Consider the following 16,200-nt stretch of genomic DNA (forward strand, 5'->3'; position numbering starts at 1 on the left):
AAACCATGTACACAATGGGTAGTTAAATTGAACCCTGGTTATCTCATGGGTTGTACCCAGTTTCCACACACAATGGGTGATTGGCACAGGTCCCCCATTTGTATCTACTTACTTCTCAGGTTAGAAGTGCGTTCTTTCATCAAGTACTTTTAGTTTAAACCATTATTTATAAAATCCTTGCATCTTTTAAATATTTGCAAGCTGTGAAACAGTTTTAAAGGGTCAATCTTTCTGTCAACTCTTGGTTTAAGCCTAGGTTAAACAATGATCTCTTTCACTTTGCAAGGTAGAATTTTATTTATTTTTTATCTAGATTCTGTCCCTTGGAAGGCAAATGACTGTAGATAATTTTTAAAATACTGTGCTAAATGTTGATATAAAAGAATAATTCCTCAACCACATTTATTTGATTATCCTGCAAATCTGCGAGCCAGCAACTGTCCGCTTTCATCCACCTTCATTCTTACCGTCTGAGCAGCTCTCTCCATAGCAACTAGAAATGTCTCTGGGCTGAAATAATCCTCTCCAGCTCTCAGCACACAGTTAAGGAATTTTAAAACGGAGAACTGTGGGACCACAAAATGCTCTCAGAAATTTAAAGGCCCAGGGAGCTAGAGATAAACAACTATTTCTCTTCTTGAGGTAAGTGATGGGTTTAGAAACGTCTGTGTCACTATGTCTCTTTTTAAAATGCTAGCATAAGAGTCTGAAACTGTTGTTTAAGCTATAAAGATAATCTTAGGATCTTGTTACTACCCTGGAGGTCATTACTGGATCGTCTCTGGATACTACAAGAGACGCTGTTAACATTTTTGACTCCTTAAACAATCAATTCAAGACTTAGTTTTCTCCAAAAATTCTGATAGACTCTAAGGTGATTTCCCATTCTTTCAGAGTAAGTAGATTTATTATCCTTTTGGGGTCTTGGAGGTTTTCAGAGATAGTTCATTCTCCAGTGTCTTCGTGGATGGTTTTATTACGCTAAAAACTAACTAGTGTTTCTTGAAATCACTATTTTTCTCTAGGGCATTGTCCTCTTCAAAGGCTTCTGACTCAGTGTGATATTGGAAGTGTGTTAAAAGAAATTTTCTCTTTAATTTTCTCCACTGACTGCACAGATTTTTTTTTTTAAGGTGTTGCAGCTCACTCTGTGTCCTGGGCCAGGCACTGGCTGCAGACATGGAAAGTGCACCCTCATTTAACCATTTGACTGATTAGTGCAGGCATAGTTTCCTGCCCACTGTGAGGTGGGAAGTTTCCTGGTCTTTGGGGTTATAAGCTGCATGCAGATCCCCTGTTGCTGCAAATCGGCCCAGGCACCCAATTAGTGAGTCATTTCAAACATGTTGAAAGTCTTGAAGTGTTTATTTTCTCTTTTCTACCACAGGAAACCCTCTGGTTGTAAATTTGTCCTGCATGAAGCCTCCCATTCACCCCCAACACAACCCAAGCCCAAGAGTGGACATGTGCTTCTGGACCAATCTTTCAGTGTGGATGATCCTACTGTCCCACTCCCTCAGCCTCGTTTCCTCTACTGAGACCGGCAAAACCCTCACTCAGAATAACAGCAGAGCTGGGAGCCAAGGCCTGCTAGAAGTTCTGAGGGTCCTCTCTGCTGGTGACCACTGGTCCCTCAACCATCCACAAAGCCTCATCAAAATTCTGTTGGAGAGGACTGGGTGTCCACAGAGAACAGATTGGACACAAGGAGACTGCAAGCTGGTTAGTGAAATAAAGTGGGGTCGGGTACTAAGAATTGCTCCAAAGGGAACAGTGGATCACATAGAGATGGCTTTATTACAACGAAATGACATGCAAAGTTCATATGCAAGCTAGAAGTTCAGCCTGGCACAATAATGTCCCGAATCTTCCTTAAAACAAACCATTCACAAGGGATTTTGTTTTTCAATTAGGAAAAAGTGTTTATGCTTTCTAGAGCCCCTCTGCTTCTTTAGGGACACTGGCTTGCTGATGAGTGCTTGGCCCGTCCTTCCTTCTGCTTTTCTGAGATCCTTTTATTTTTGTCCTGCAATGACCATGGATGATATTAGACAGAGGCTTTTGATCTTCTGTGAGACAATCCCAGCATTCTGATATTTGCCTGACATTCAGTTCCTGAGCATGCACTCCTAGGTGTCAGTTAGTGTTTTTTTAAAGTCTGTGTGGTCCCGAGTTAGTGCCTTGACAATCACTAGCAGGGAGCAATCAGAGCTTCAGGAGAGAAGTGCTGCATTTAGAGTTGAAACTGTTGCCATGCTTCCCGAGACCTATTCCACAGCCTTCCCTACAGCTTTCCTTCTCCCGACCTAACAAGCAAACCCTATCCTGTCTTCTCACCAGAATCAGTTGTGCAGCTCACACGAAGTTACTGCATAAAGGCTTCCTCTTTCCCAGGCTGAATCTTGATTTGCCTAGGATGGATGTGTTGCTGTTGATCATGATTAGTTTCCCTTCTGTCTCTGTCTCTGTCTCTGTCTCTGTCTCTGTCTGTCTCTGTCTCTGTCTCTGTCTGTCTCTGTCTCTGTGTCTGTCTCTGTCTCCCTCCCTCACTTCCTTCCCCTTCCTTCCCCTCCCTCTCCTTTCCCTCCCTCTCCCCCTCCTCCTCCCTCTCTCTGCCCCTCTATCTTTATTGATTCTTTGTGAATTTCTCATCATGTACCCCAATCCCACTCATCTCCTTGTCCCTTTAAACCCACCCCCTCCCTTGTAACCGTCCCCAGATTGCTTCAGCATAAAACTGGGGGGACTACTAATCCCAGGGTTTGGTTGTTGTAGGAGGAGGTCCATCAGGTTCCATTGTGGATGTTTGAAGTCCCTGGAGGAGGTCCATCAAGTCTCACTGTGGAGGAGAACCCGGGTCTTAAAATAACTGCCCACAAAATCCCTCTTTGTCACCCCATCCCGGTCAATGAATTTTTAAAGGAAAAACTTGTAGGTATATAGATAAGTTGAAAGCATGTATAAGCAAACCAGAAGTGCATGTCTGCTTCCAAAGTCAATCTGGATTGTCTTTCTCAGTCCCACAGAGATCTGGGCTGAGGATGGGGTGTGGGTGTGCATTTCCTGGCCAAATGTTTTTTGGTTTTGTCCTTGTAATAAAAAGGGTCTTGCACAGATAGGATGCTTTCTCTGCTCTCTGTGAATGATAAATAATGCCATAATTATTAAAACACCCAATGGTTCCCAGAGGAGATGTGTTATAATAAGCAGCTCTTCTGTGATGACATTAATAGATATAGATAGTAACAACAGACATCCCACTGGAAATAACCAGGAGTCAGATCTTATTAATTTCCGCTGAGAATCTGCTTCAGGGCCATGGTCTCCTTTAATGATATGAAGTGCCTTATTAAGGCTGCTTAAATATTGGTTTTACTGGGTGAACATAAACAGGCAAGACTGTTCTCCATGTTTGGAGCTGAAGAGGAGGGAAGGGGTATTTTATCTTATTTTTAGTGACATTATAAGGGTTTGGCTGTTTGGCTTCCTCTTGAATTATATCTGTCCCAGGGCTTGGAAATGCTCAGTCTAAGAGTGCGGCATCTTAGGGCTGCTCATTCTCTTTCTCTGGGAAACTGAAGAAAAGGGAAACTGATAGGAGAGGGTTTGACTCTCCTGAATATTCCTTTTGTACGACACCTAAGAAACATTTTCTTGTCCTTTGTGAAAAGCCAGCGGAGGAAAGGTCATTCAGTTGCACCAGCATTCAGGTTCTGACACTAAACCTCAGGGTTTGGCTTTGTTGTTGAGTCTCTTCATTAATTTAAGACATATTCTTGGCAGGTCATGCTCATGTTGGATATTCTGAGAGAAACCAGGAGAGCAAGGGGTGGGTTTGTATCTCTCAGTATTTGGGGAAAGAAAGACTGAGGTAGTGTCATTTAATTTCTGATGAGGAAAAAACGGTAAAGTGGAATTAGAAAAATCAGTATGAACATGGGGAATTTAAAAATAAAGCCATTCAAGTTGTAGTTTTTAAAAATGAACAGTTTGGTCCTGATTCCCCCCCCCCCTGTCTTTGTAAGAATAAGTGGAATGTTTTCTGTTTTTTATTTCTGGTAATTGAACTTAGGGCTTTATGCACGATAGAAAAGAACTCTGGCAGTTGCCCTGTTTTCCCAGCCCCTGGATAGAGTTTTAATGGACCCATGTCATGATTAAGTGAAGAGCCAGCCTGCCTCCATCTTAGGCTTAAAGGCTATTTTATAGTAAAGACAAACCAGGCTCATTCCTGTTCACCTCTGTTTCTCAAGGATTGTGCTCTGCCACACCTGTCACTTTAACTACAAATGGTTCTACACTGCCCATTCCATAGAGACACCATAGAGTATGCACAGGGGACTTTGTGCACTCCTTTATGTCTGCTGACACGACAACATGTGATTGACTCGGTGGCCTCATAAGCTTCCTTGACCCAGTGTCTCTGGCAACATTTTAATCAGGGCAACAAAGTTCCCCTGAAATGCTCAATCATCCTTCTCCACCATCTTATTTTCATTACTGACATTAGACCCTTACCAATCCTCTTTCCTTTTTCAGCTCACCTATCTTCCGGTTGCAGGAAATATTACAAATGAGAACCTGCACATTCCCAAGCTTGTGCCTCTGCCCTGGTGGCCTGTCTGGCTATGCAATGGCAGGCAATTGCTGATCGTTTTTTTTTTATCTCATGGAGACTCTGACTCAGAACTCCACAGTCTCTCCACCCAACTTACTAGGTTCCCACTGGTGGGTCACTACCACACCATTCCCATGCTTCAAATCCCACACAGCCTTTGTGGTGTACCTCATGCAAGTCCATGCTTTGCTGCCCTACCTTTCTCTCTTGAACCTGGACAAGCCTCCACGTGAAGGAAAACACAACACAAACTTAGTTCAGAAACAATGGTAACTCATTCATTGGGCACAACAGCTAAAATCCTAATCTTGTAAGCCTTATTCAACCCAAATCCTCCTCTGGTGAATCCTGACAGATTCACCATTGAAACCAGAGATGCTATCCATCCCTGTCCAAAAAGACCTAATTCTCTCCTGTCCCCTCTCTTCCTCTCTTCAACCCGGAAGTCCTGCCTAATTGCCCAGTGATTGACTCCTTTATTCATTAGGGAATTGGTTCACGAGAAGTCACCTGAGTATGACTCAATCCTTGTCTGAAGACCCTCCCAGAAAAGCAGAATTAGCATCAACATACAAACAGCACCAGGACCATCCAGTACATCTTCCTACCAAATAGGAAGGACAGAAAATGATTTGTTGAAGAATTTAATGTTTACATAGCTAACCACTACTAGCTATGGGTCTTTAATCAAGTAACTTAGCATCTTTTAGATTTCATTATAAGTTATACTATGGACCAACATTTTTCATATTTGATTCAGTTCAATATCCTTGCATGTTGAATACAAATTTATCTGCTAACTTATTAAATATTAAATAATGGAGTGATTGGTATTCCAAATGCCTTACATCATGTGGCTATTTTTAGAGGATTATTAAAGAGATTGAGAATTTTTTTCCATTAAAAATAGCAGAATGGAATTTCCACCATCAAAAAATTACTACGTGCAAGGCAGAGACAAATATACCTGTCTCTGTCTGTGAGTTGGAAGCCACCCAAAATTATATTTTCTAGCATTAGCTAGATTACATTTTGAAGAGCACCTGAGTGTGTGATTGTTGTGCAGAGCACTGTCCGTAAATCATAAGTAGCATTATGTGTAGTGTGAGCTTCACAAGGTTATTTACTACATAGGATGGCCTTATCATGGTAGTGTCAACCCAGTTACTGCTTGTGTCTTGGTTTCAGCTCCATCATCAGTTCCCAATTCATACACTCTCTGTAGGATGGGGCCTACTTACAGAAAGCAAAAGGTTTGTTGTGGCTTCAGAGTGGAGTTTGTGTGACCTCTGTATGTGCCCAGAAATTGATTTGAAAAGCACGAGGTCTACAGTGTATGTGGCTTCAGGAAGAACACCTTCATGCTTTGCTTTGATGATGGATATCTGCAGTTTCTTACTAATGTGTACTGTGTGCACCAGCTATTACCCAGCATGTCACATAGCAGTCATGTTATTAGAACCTCCAAGATAACATATTAAAAGACCCTCGGTAATTATCTCCACAGTGGGGTGAACCTCCCTGAAACTTGAGACAGACATCACCCAATGCTTCAGCCTGAGGTTGTAGCTTGGCAGCAGAGCTGCTTCTAGATACTGAGAGAACTTCTTAACTTTCCATGAATAAGTGTTTTTTTTTTTTTTTGAAAAAAATTTTTAGCCAGAATCCCTGTCATTTTTTCACTGTCCAATGATGTTATATTGAAGGTCTTATGTCATGTGACCATCTCAAATCAGAGAATCCACATTTCTCTGTGACTTGTGAAACAATGCATCAGAGTGTAGGGTAAAAAAAATCTTTTCATTCAACCTTGAAGGGTTCTGAGACTATATCAGTGATGTTAACAGAAAAATAAGTCAGGTTAATAGGATAAAAGTCTGTAAGTTTTATTTGTATTGATATTTTATGTGGTGAAGACAGCTATCTAAAATGACAAAAATGCCCCCTAAGGAGTAGGGAATGTATACCACTTTAACAACAACAACAGCAGCAGCAGCAGCAACAACAGCAACAGCAACAACAATGGGTTGTAGAGATGTGACAAGAGGAAAGATGGCTTCAGGGTAGTAAATTGTGAGAACTCACTAGGAAAATATACAAAAGACCCTAAATCATAGATGGTGGAGGTTGATTTGGTAAAGTCTATGTGAATTTACAGAATTATATCAGTTCCCTGGAATAAGAATGTTCTGTTCTTGGTACATAAAGGACACATTTCTCAATGGAAATTTAATCTTTGCCTTTAGGAAGAAAGAGAGAGTGCAGAGACTGCTTCCATATTTACTGTTTCCCAGTTGCCTTTAAGCCAAAATTGTCTACATGTAAAAGAGATATATTTTAGGTATGGTATGTTCTGATTCCCTTTGATGTAATCATTTGGCAGTTCTCCTAGGCAAGAATAGCAGAGGCCTGGGGAGGGGCAGTGTCACTGCATCTTTACAAGATGCTCAGTACTTGGTTCTGTGCCACATGCTGATGGTTAGACCTGTCCTGGAAACCTGACCAGATAAACTCTTGTTCTTGGTGGCAGACAAAATACAATGATCAGGTCAACAGAAATTTTATAATGTAGTGCTCTGAAAAAAATGCAATGCTAGAGATGTCTGTCCAACACAGTAGCTATAGCTACAAGTGACTGTTGAATAAATATTTATTGAATAAATAATAAATACCAAGAATATTGATATGTGTGACTTGTGTGACATAAATATCCTGACAAATGTACACTAGATTTCAAAGACTTGACCTACAAAAAGAGCATAAATTATCTCATTAGTCATTCTTAGACTTTTCAATTACATGCTTAAATAATTTTATCTTAAATATGTAAAAAATTTGTAAAGTACTAAAATACATATCACCTGTTTATTTTCACTTTTAAAATGTGGCCATCAAGAAAAATTGAAAGTCATGTGTATTTTGCATGCTATTTTTATAGAACAACATTGTGAGGTACAATATAGATTGAGAGCCTTGGGGAAGGCCTATGTAAAGAGTAACATTTGTTTGTTTGTTTGTTTGTTTGTGACAGGGTTGCTCTGTGTAACCATCCTGGCTGTCCTGGAAGTTGCTTTGTAGATAGGGGTGGCTTCAAACTCAACAGAAATCTTCCTGCCTCTGCCTTCTGAGTGCTGGGATTAAAGTTGTGCACTATCACATCTGGCTAAGAGTGACATTTAAGACCTGAAAAAATGAGAGCAAAAAGGAGGCCTGCAAGACTGTGGAAAGATCTTTATGGGACTTCAAAGAAACAAAACCACAAGATCAGAAGTTTAGAGAGAAAGGATAATATGAGTCAGAAGAGAAAGAATAGAGACAGGTGGAAGATGCAATGTGGAATGGGACATCATTTCAAAAGCCAAGGAATTGGCTGGGTTTATACGAAGGACAAAGCCCCTTTTACAGAAAGCGTCCCCAGGAGGAGATGGTGATCAGACAAAAGTCTCACCATGACTCACTCTCTCATGGTTGTAGCTGCAGGAACTAACTGCTATACCCTGTACTTACAAGGCATAAGAATTTGATACCTTGTGTGGAATAATTCAGTCTTGTATAAAGCTTAACTTTGTCTTCTTTCCTTCTTATCTTCCCCTATAGTGTTTGGAAGCAGATGCACTGTTACTCACAGCTGGGGGAAATTTGGAGGATGAGCTAAGAGAGGAGGTAGTCCAGAGAGTTTCTCTTCTTCTCCTCTACTACATAATTCATCAGGAAGAGATCTGTTCTTCCAAGCTCAACATGAGCAACAGAGAATATGAGTTTTACCTGCACAGCCTACTCGGCCTTAGGCAGGATGAAGACTCCTATTTCCTTTCAGAGAAGGAGACTGATGACATCTTGGCTTTCACCAGGAAGTACTTTGGCACTTCCAGTAGCCAGGTAAGAAGTGAGGAACAGCTGAGCTGTAGGCTTGTTCATAGTTTTGCCACTTACTCCTAGGACATGGATGAACTTCTAAGAGAGATATGTACTTCTGGTTTAACTCTAGGATAGTGACATAATCCAAAAGTTCAAGTGGAAATGGAATGATTAATGGTAGATGACTTTTAGTCAGAAGCTGGGTGGGTAGGCAGGCCAGGTGACAGGACAGCTCTCATCTCCTGAATAACAATGACTCAAAGCTTTTGATCCACATCCAAGAGATGAACTACAGTGGTCAAAAGCCATGTGTCCATTTGTCATGGCTTCTGGTCAAAGAAGAAGGCAGAAACAGTTTAAGAGATGATTTATCATTAGTGATTTCACTGATGAAATCACTTGTAAAAGGATTACTGCTTAGCCTTGTGTGTCCGGGCTCCTTCTCATCTACCCCTAGCCCCAACTCTCAGGTCATGGGTACCTGCTTTCATTACTATTCTAGAAATGCTTGCCTTTCAAGCATACTTTCTGATGCACAATGGGAAGTTTCAGCAAACAAAGGTATCTGAATGCAATGTTTTTGTTATTATTATTATTATTATTATTCTCATTATATGGAGTTGAGGATATGCCTCAGCAGGTGACATGCTGGAAGCATGAGCACAGACACCTGCATTTGGGTCTCTAGTACCTATGTAAAAACCAGGGGTTACAATTACTCCTGCAATCACCAGGTTGGAGGGGAAAAGGCAGTTATTTGGGAATTGTGGTCAGTCAGTCTAGCCAAAATGGCAACCTTCAGGTTTATTGACAGACAGTGTCTCAAAAAATAAAGGTAGAGGATAATTATTAACATTGACTTCTGGCTTCTACATGGTCACACTCAGGACACTTACACATTTACACACATATGCCTATACCACACACACACACACGCACACACACACACACACACACACACAACACACACACACACCATCATCGTTGTCGTCGTCGTCATTATCATCATCGTCGTCATCATTGATACTGGGGATTGAACCCAGGGCTTTATGCTTACTAGGCAAGAACTCTGCCACTGAGCTACACCCTCTGCTTCATAAATCTTGAGTCATAGTCCCAGAAGAGTTCTTTGAGGACCCATACCACAATTTGAAGGGGGTATGAACATTATTTATGAAACAATGGTTGTGAATCTTTATTATCTTTTGAATTATTCATTGATTTGTAAAAAACAAGCTTTGCCGCAGACCCTCTGGGTCCCTTTGTCTGTGTGGAATGGGTCTCTGGTTGCAGGTGGGCAAAGAGTCGGCAAATGACAGACAGACCAACATGCAAGATTGTGTAGAATCTGAATGTAATTTGTCAAATTGAGCATCAAATTTTTTATACAGAAGAAAATAGGAAAGTTAGGAGGAAAAGTCTCTGTTAGCCTGTTCTGTCTCAACAACCAACAAACACCCTTTCTATATATTACAAATGTACTTAATTTCTCTTTTAACTTGGTATACAAGGAAAAACATATTTACTAAGAACCTTGCAAAGATCTTATGGCACCTCCAATCTTGTGAATATTAATCTTTGGCCTAATTGATCCTGTTCCAATGTTAGAAAAAGGTTCCTTGATGGAATTCAATTTTTAGCTTGAACACCTCCTTAAGTGTTCCTAACTGTAACATCTTCATTGTGATTTCTCTATGATGTTAAATTGGCTCGAATTATCTACTAGGATTTTAGACATCCTGTCCCCTTACTGCCTTTTGATGCAGATTAAATAGAAATGAAAATCCAGTACTTAAAGCAAAATGGTGGGTATGAGTGGGTTTCTACTTATGCTGCCCACATAGTCAGTGGTCAGTCTTTGTGGTATTTGTAAGATCAAACATCTATAGAGAATAAAATAACAGGACACAGAAAACTACTTTTTTTCCCCATCGGGTTAACAAGAGTAAACTACTGTCATGCACCTTTCTTTGCTTTAGCACAGTGATCTCCTAAAGATACCAATGTATGTATATGACTTCTGGATGGTTCCTGTAGTCTATTTAACCACAATGACTTAGGTAGTCAGTCAGTCCAGCCTTTGCAGAAGGCTGGTGACATCTCTCTGCAGACTGATGCTTTGTTCTAGACAGCATAGGAGTTACATACCAGCCTATCCCTTGCAGTCCTAGATTTTAAAATGCACAGGACTTGACATCCACAGGCCACAACCCTAGGAGCCATTTTAGATGCTCCTCAACCAACTTCTAGGAGAAGTGGTTTTACATGTTAGTGTTCTCATCCAGACACACTTCACCCCATTCCTTCACTATCACTTCCATAAGTAACTGCATTTCATTGTCTTCAATCAATATCCCCAAGTGCTGAAGCCTTTGCGGGTTTTTCTGTTGCTTTCTACCTCATCCTAGCCCAGTCTCTTCTGGAAGATAAGTATTGATTGTACTGTAAGGTCTTCTTGGGTCAAAAAAAAAAATGGCTGGAGATTCTACCCTTAACAGAACCTTGTGACTATAACATTCGTTTTTATAGCCTATGAAAAATTTACATCGCCGTGAGGGTCATGCTGCTATGTCTCAACTTGTTCCTTTCTCTCATAGTACTTTCAAGTATCAATAATTTGGTCACATTGCTGGGAGTGAAGCCCAGAGTAGAACACTTGCTCAGCTTGCATGAGTTCCTAATTTCCACCTCCAGATTTCCACTACAGCTATGAGTAGCCGCCTGTCAAACTCACTATTAGACCTCAGAGAGATTAACTCATTAGGCTTCTATTCATTCTTCAAAGTCACAAGAAGTGAATGTTGACATAATAGCCCATGTTTGTGTCCTCTTTGGATGAGCAACTCACTCCAGTTCATTTGTGCCATAGGACATGGCACATAGTGGGTATTTTATTTTAATAAGTAAAAGAGATCAATAACAGTATTTATGGTAAAATTCTGCCTTGTCAGATAAGTATAACTTAATCAGGAAAATTGAATACACACACAAGAATGCCACTTGTCCTATGTTCCATAGGAATTCAAAGAATGCAGATGCTGTGTTAGAGTGGACTACTCACTGTAGTGAATGTGAACTTGGGCTCAAGGGAGATGTAGAAGTAAAGGTTGTGTCTCAGTTACTTTGCTATTACTATGACAAGATACTTTGATGAGATAGATTTAAGGAAGCATAAATTTATTTTTGGCTCATAGTTAAAGTACAGCCCATCAAGACAGTGACATCAAGGCAGTAGGGGCATGAAACACTTAGTCACTCAGTTCCACATCCAATAGGAAGACAGCAGTGAATACTTGTATCAGCCTGTGTTGTCCTTTTTATACAGCCTAGAATCCCAGTCCTAGGAAGTGACACCACCTACATTGGATGGCACTTTCCACCTCAGGTGACCTTATCGAGATACTCTCCCATGGACATGCTTAGAAACCCTTCTCCCAGGTGATGGTAAACTTCATTAAGTTGACAATTAAGATTAATCATTGCAGGTCCTAGTGTGTGCATCAGTGCTAGGATGCATCTAGCCTACAAGAATCCTTGAATCTGGAAGAAAATTCATCAAGGGAAAGGATGCAAGCTATGAGTGGGCATGCACTTCAGAAAGTATATCTTTAAGACAATCATAAGGAAGGGTAGATACCTGAGATGTAGGAGGGTGGGATTAGATATGAAAACGTCCAGTGTTTCCCAAATCCAGTTTCCCCGTAGGTAGTAGAGTGATGGCATCATGCCTACAAATCAATCTTCTTTTAGATATGCCATTCCTCAATGGAACTCCAGAAGTTAACATGTCCTCCTTGTTGTTGTAGTGTATGGAAACTAAGATTCTGCAGAGGGAATCTGGCATTCAGGGCAGCAATGGTGCTGATGAAAAGACACTTCCTCAGCTGGCAGCAACCATCATCGCTCTGTCACTCCAAGGAGTTTGTCTGGGAAGAAAAGCCTTGCCTTCTCCAGATGATTTTACAGAGTATATTTTCAGTTTCCTGAATAGTACCAATACCCTCCACCTATCTGGTAAGATTGTTTTTCACAAATTTCATTCCCAAGTCACATCTGTCTGATTGATTGTGCCAGAAAATAAAGGCTTGAGTATTTTGTTGATGGAATTTATCTAGGTCTGTTTTAAGCATTGTCTTATCTTGGCATGCAATAAGAGAGCACAGATGTCCTTTTAGGGCAGAAGTTTATCAGTTGATGAATCATACACATGAACTTGGCCCATGTTTGTAGGGATCCAAATTATGGATATGGAATCAAACGGACAGATTTAAAAACCTGTCTTTGAGAACTAACTAAACTCCTCCCTATTTTGCACATAACATTGGACCTGAGATGGCAGATCACTATGGAATGATAACAATGTTATTCAAAATGGCCTAAGAGGGTCTGTAGCAGCTTGCATGTAATTATAAATGTAAGCCATTTCTCTCTCAGCAGAGGTAACTTGCATGTATTCATCTACTTCTGTTGGGAACGGGTTCTCATGCTTCACCTGAATTCTGCTCCCAAAGCCTAGCTTCCAGATCTGAGGGCCCCTGCCCTCAGGTGGCTTCGATTGATAATAAGCAATTGCTGTGCAGCCAATGCCTGGGCAGGGAGATGGGGTAGGACTTTTAGATTTATCAGGCAAGGGATTAAGTGACAGGGAAAGAAGAAGAAAATCACCATGATGGGAAAGCAGAGATGAAGCTTCAAGGTCCAATGGCGTGTAAGAATCCAGGAAAGTAGCCCTAGGGGCCACTTTCCTGATTGGGTCTGGGGTAGCAGAGATGAAATACAGATTTTAGAAGATGTTAACTCAGGAATACTGGAGGGAAGTGCTTGCTCACCATGAGGAAGTTAAGAAGTACCCAACCATTGAGCTACTTAAGGCATACCAAAATTGGTGTGTGTGTGTGTGTGTGTGTGTGTGTGTGTGTGTGTGTGTGTGTGTGTGTATTTCTTTCTTTCATGAATCTGGAGAGCTCTTGGGTGGGTGCAGCATGTGTGCTTTGCCTCGAGGCAAAGTGGTTTAACTAATTCAGCACTACATATTTCATTTCTGATAAAATTATTTGGAGGCTCCAAGATGAAATGTGCTGCCAAGAAGGAAATCTGAATATTGATTTTGTATGTTCTTTGCATTTAATAAGGAAAATGGCTTGAAAGCTAAGTATCAGAAATGAATTGAAAGTTTCAATATCTGAACCTAAGTGTCTGAAGGCAGATTTTCTTTTTAATCTCATTACCAATACCAGGCCCAAAGTAATCACTTCTCAGCACTGTAGAATGCTGGACCACATTTTCCTGAGTTTTAAAATTACATATATATATATATTTTAATGAATCAGGGTCCAGATAAGATCCACAAAATGAACTAGGAAGACAGTTAAAGTGCTTGCTGTGAAAACATGAGAAGCTAAGTTGAGCTTCTTACATTTAAATAAAGCCAGACCAGACATGGTAGAGATCAGTGTTGCCAGTGTTCCTATGGCAAAACAGGCAGAGAGAGAAGACTCCATCAGAAGCTCATGGTCTAGGTAGCCTGAAATACATAGTGGGATCAAGAGCCTCTGTCTCAAGCAAGGTGAAGTGCTGACAATGTAGAGTTCCACATGCAGGTCATGCACATGTGCGCCTATTCTCATGCATATACACATGCACACACATAGACAAATTACATTTAAAATCTGCAAAATGTAAAATGTTGCTCAGTTTCTCATTTCCTTGTAAGTGGCATATGCATCTACCCCCATCTTGTCTATTTTATTATGAATTATTTTGTTGGGAGAGTAAAGGGGTGCTTGCCCATGGATTGCTGGTTGCATTCAGAATTAACATGAACACTCACACTATCCACTTCCTGTATGTTGGTGGATGTGTGTGGAAATTTGATTCATTTTCAGTTATTTATTGAAGAGTACCATCTGATGCTCCCATCAGAGAACTGATAATATTTGCTTATCTTTTGTACGAGGTTCATAATCTTCTGGTAATTGTCTACAGTGATTGTATGAAGCTTATATAAAAGGATGATCTAATTTTCTATTCTGGCCTTCTCTCTAGTCCTTTTGATCTATATCCATTGGAAGAATTCAGAAAAGAAACACACAGTATATAAGAGATTCATGGTACATTTTAGAGTAGAGGAAGGCACATCATCACATGATGACAGTAGACCAAGGGCCCTTGTAGATCACCCACAGTGCTTGGGTAGGAATGCCATTTGTAACACATTATACATTGTATCCAATAATATATCTCAACTTCACATGCCTATATATGTGTTTCTGTAGAGTGTATGTATATATGACTTTTATAGATTAAGTTTATAATTTGCATCATGAAAACTGCTGTTTTTGCATTGGTTTCCTAAAGAGTTTCACAAATACACACACACACACACACACACACACACACACACACACACACACATTTGTATCATATCCAAACAGTATAGTCTCCTTCCAATTCCTGCAGTATTCTTTGCCCTCTCATCTGCCTGCTTTGTTTAATAATTGCAATATAATATTCAAGAATATGGTAGGTGGCTTGTCTTCCTGTCATTCTGAGTTTGAAAAAAAAGCTGTAATATTTATCATTAAATTTATTTATATTTACAAATATATTTATAGAGTCTCTTATGTTAACCCACAATTTCTGAAGCTCTTCACTTATAGTAAACTTGAACAAACTGAAATTTTACCCCAAAGAAAGTTCAGGTCATTTCAGCCTAAAGAATTTTATTCCAGGACTGGAAAGATGCTCAGTGTTGTAATTAGGACTTGCTGTTCTTTCATAAGTCTGGAATTCTGTTCTCAGCATCCATGTCAGAAGACTTGCAACTTGCTTGAAACTTCAGCTCCAGACAACTCACTGCCCTCTTCTGGCCTCTATATGCAACTGCACACACATACACATACATACACTCATACTCATATACACATACATGTATATAAACAAAACTAAACACAATTTTTTTTATAAAAGAAAAATGTAATTCTATATATCTTGTACTATATGTCCACTGCCAAAGAAATTTCTCATTCTTTATTTACTTGGATTTTTTTTCCCAATTTATTTTGAGGGGTTGTTTTGTTGTGTATAAAACCATTAACAACTGTTTTTTTCCATCCTATGAATACATCATCCTTGTTACTTTTTATCTATTTATTAAATTTGGCCTTTATTGTTTGGGTGGGAAGTCAGCCATCACCTGTTTTATATATTTGAATCACGTTATCTTGTTTCTTTAAAAACTTTATCTTAGATTTTAAACATTTGATATAATGTGTGCGGGCACAGATGTTTCCTTTTTAACCTCTTTGTGTTTGATAAGCTTCCTGAGCATCTAATAAAGATCTTATAACACACCTGCTTTCTTTACCATTGTTTTCATCAGTTTTTTTTTCATTAGCCTTTGTCCTGTTTGTCTGTGGCTGCCAATACATATCTGTTGATAATAACTGTTGTTTTCTAGGTTTCTGAAATTCATTCCAGTTCTTCACCTTTTTTATTCTACAGGAATTTTTGGAATTATTGTGTACTTTTTATAATTATTTTTCAGTTTCTCTCAACACTACAGAATATCTGCTGGAAATTTTATATAACTTTTATCTTCTTACTGAAAATTGGTTTTATCTAATTTATTGCTATGCTTCACTTTAGTTTTTAAAATATGGTTTTGTTTAGTTCCTTAAACATACTATTGCTAGCTCCCTTGGGGACTTTGGGTATGAAATTCT

General features: G+C 39.7%; 1 protein-coding gene across 2 annotated transcripts in view; it reads left to right on the forward strand.

Moving 5' to 3' along the window:
* The first annotated feature begins 459 nt into the window (after positions 1 to 459).
* Positions 460 to 16,200, forward strand: part of Slc39a12 (solute carrier family 39 (zinc transporter), member 12) — a 106,662-nt gene continuing 90,921 nt past the window's right edge. Inside the window, exons 1-4 of one of the 2 annotated variants that reach the window (XM_006497481.2) lie at positions 460 to 642; positions 1,388 to 1,722; positions 8,216 to 8,497; positions 12,283 to 12,490. In XM_006497481.2, the coding sequence (XP_006497544.1) occupies positions 1,417 to 1,722; positions 8,216 to 8,497; positions 12,283 to 12,490 (796 nt within the window). In that variant the 5' untranslated portion in view covers positions 460 to 642; positions 1,388 to 1,416. The remainder of the gene's footprint in view (positions 643 to 1,387; positions 1,723 to 8,215; positions 8,498 to 12,282; positions 12,491 to 16,200) is intronic. The other variant, NM_001012305.2, reaches the window with a different exon arrangement.

Source organism: Mus musculus, chromosome 2, assembly GCF_000001635.26.
Source record: "Mus musculus strain C57BL/6J chromosome 2, GRCm38.p6 C57BL/6J".
Classification (NCBI taxonomy): domain Eukaryota; kingdom Metazoa; phylum Chordata; class Mammalia; order Rodentia; family Muridae; genus Mus; species Mus musculus.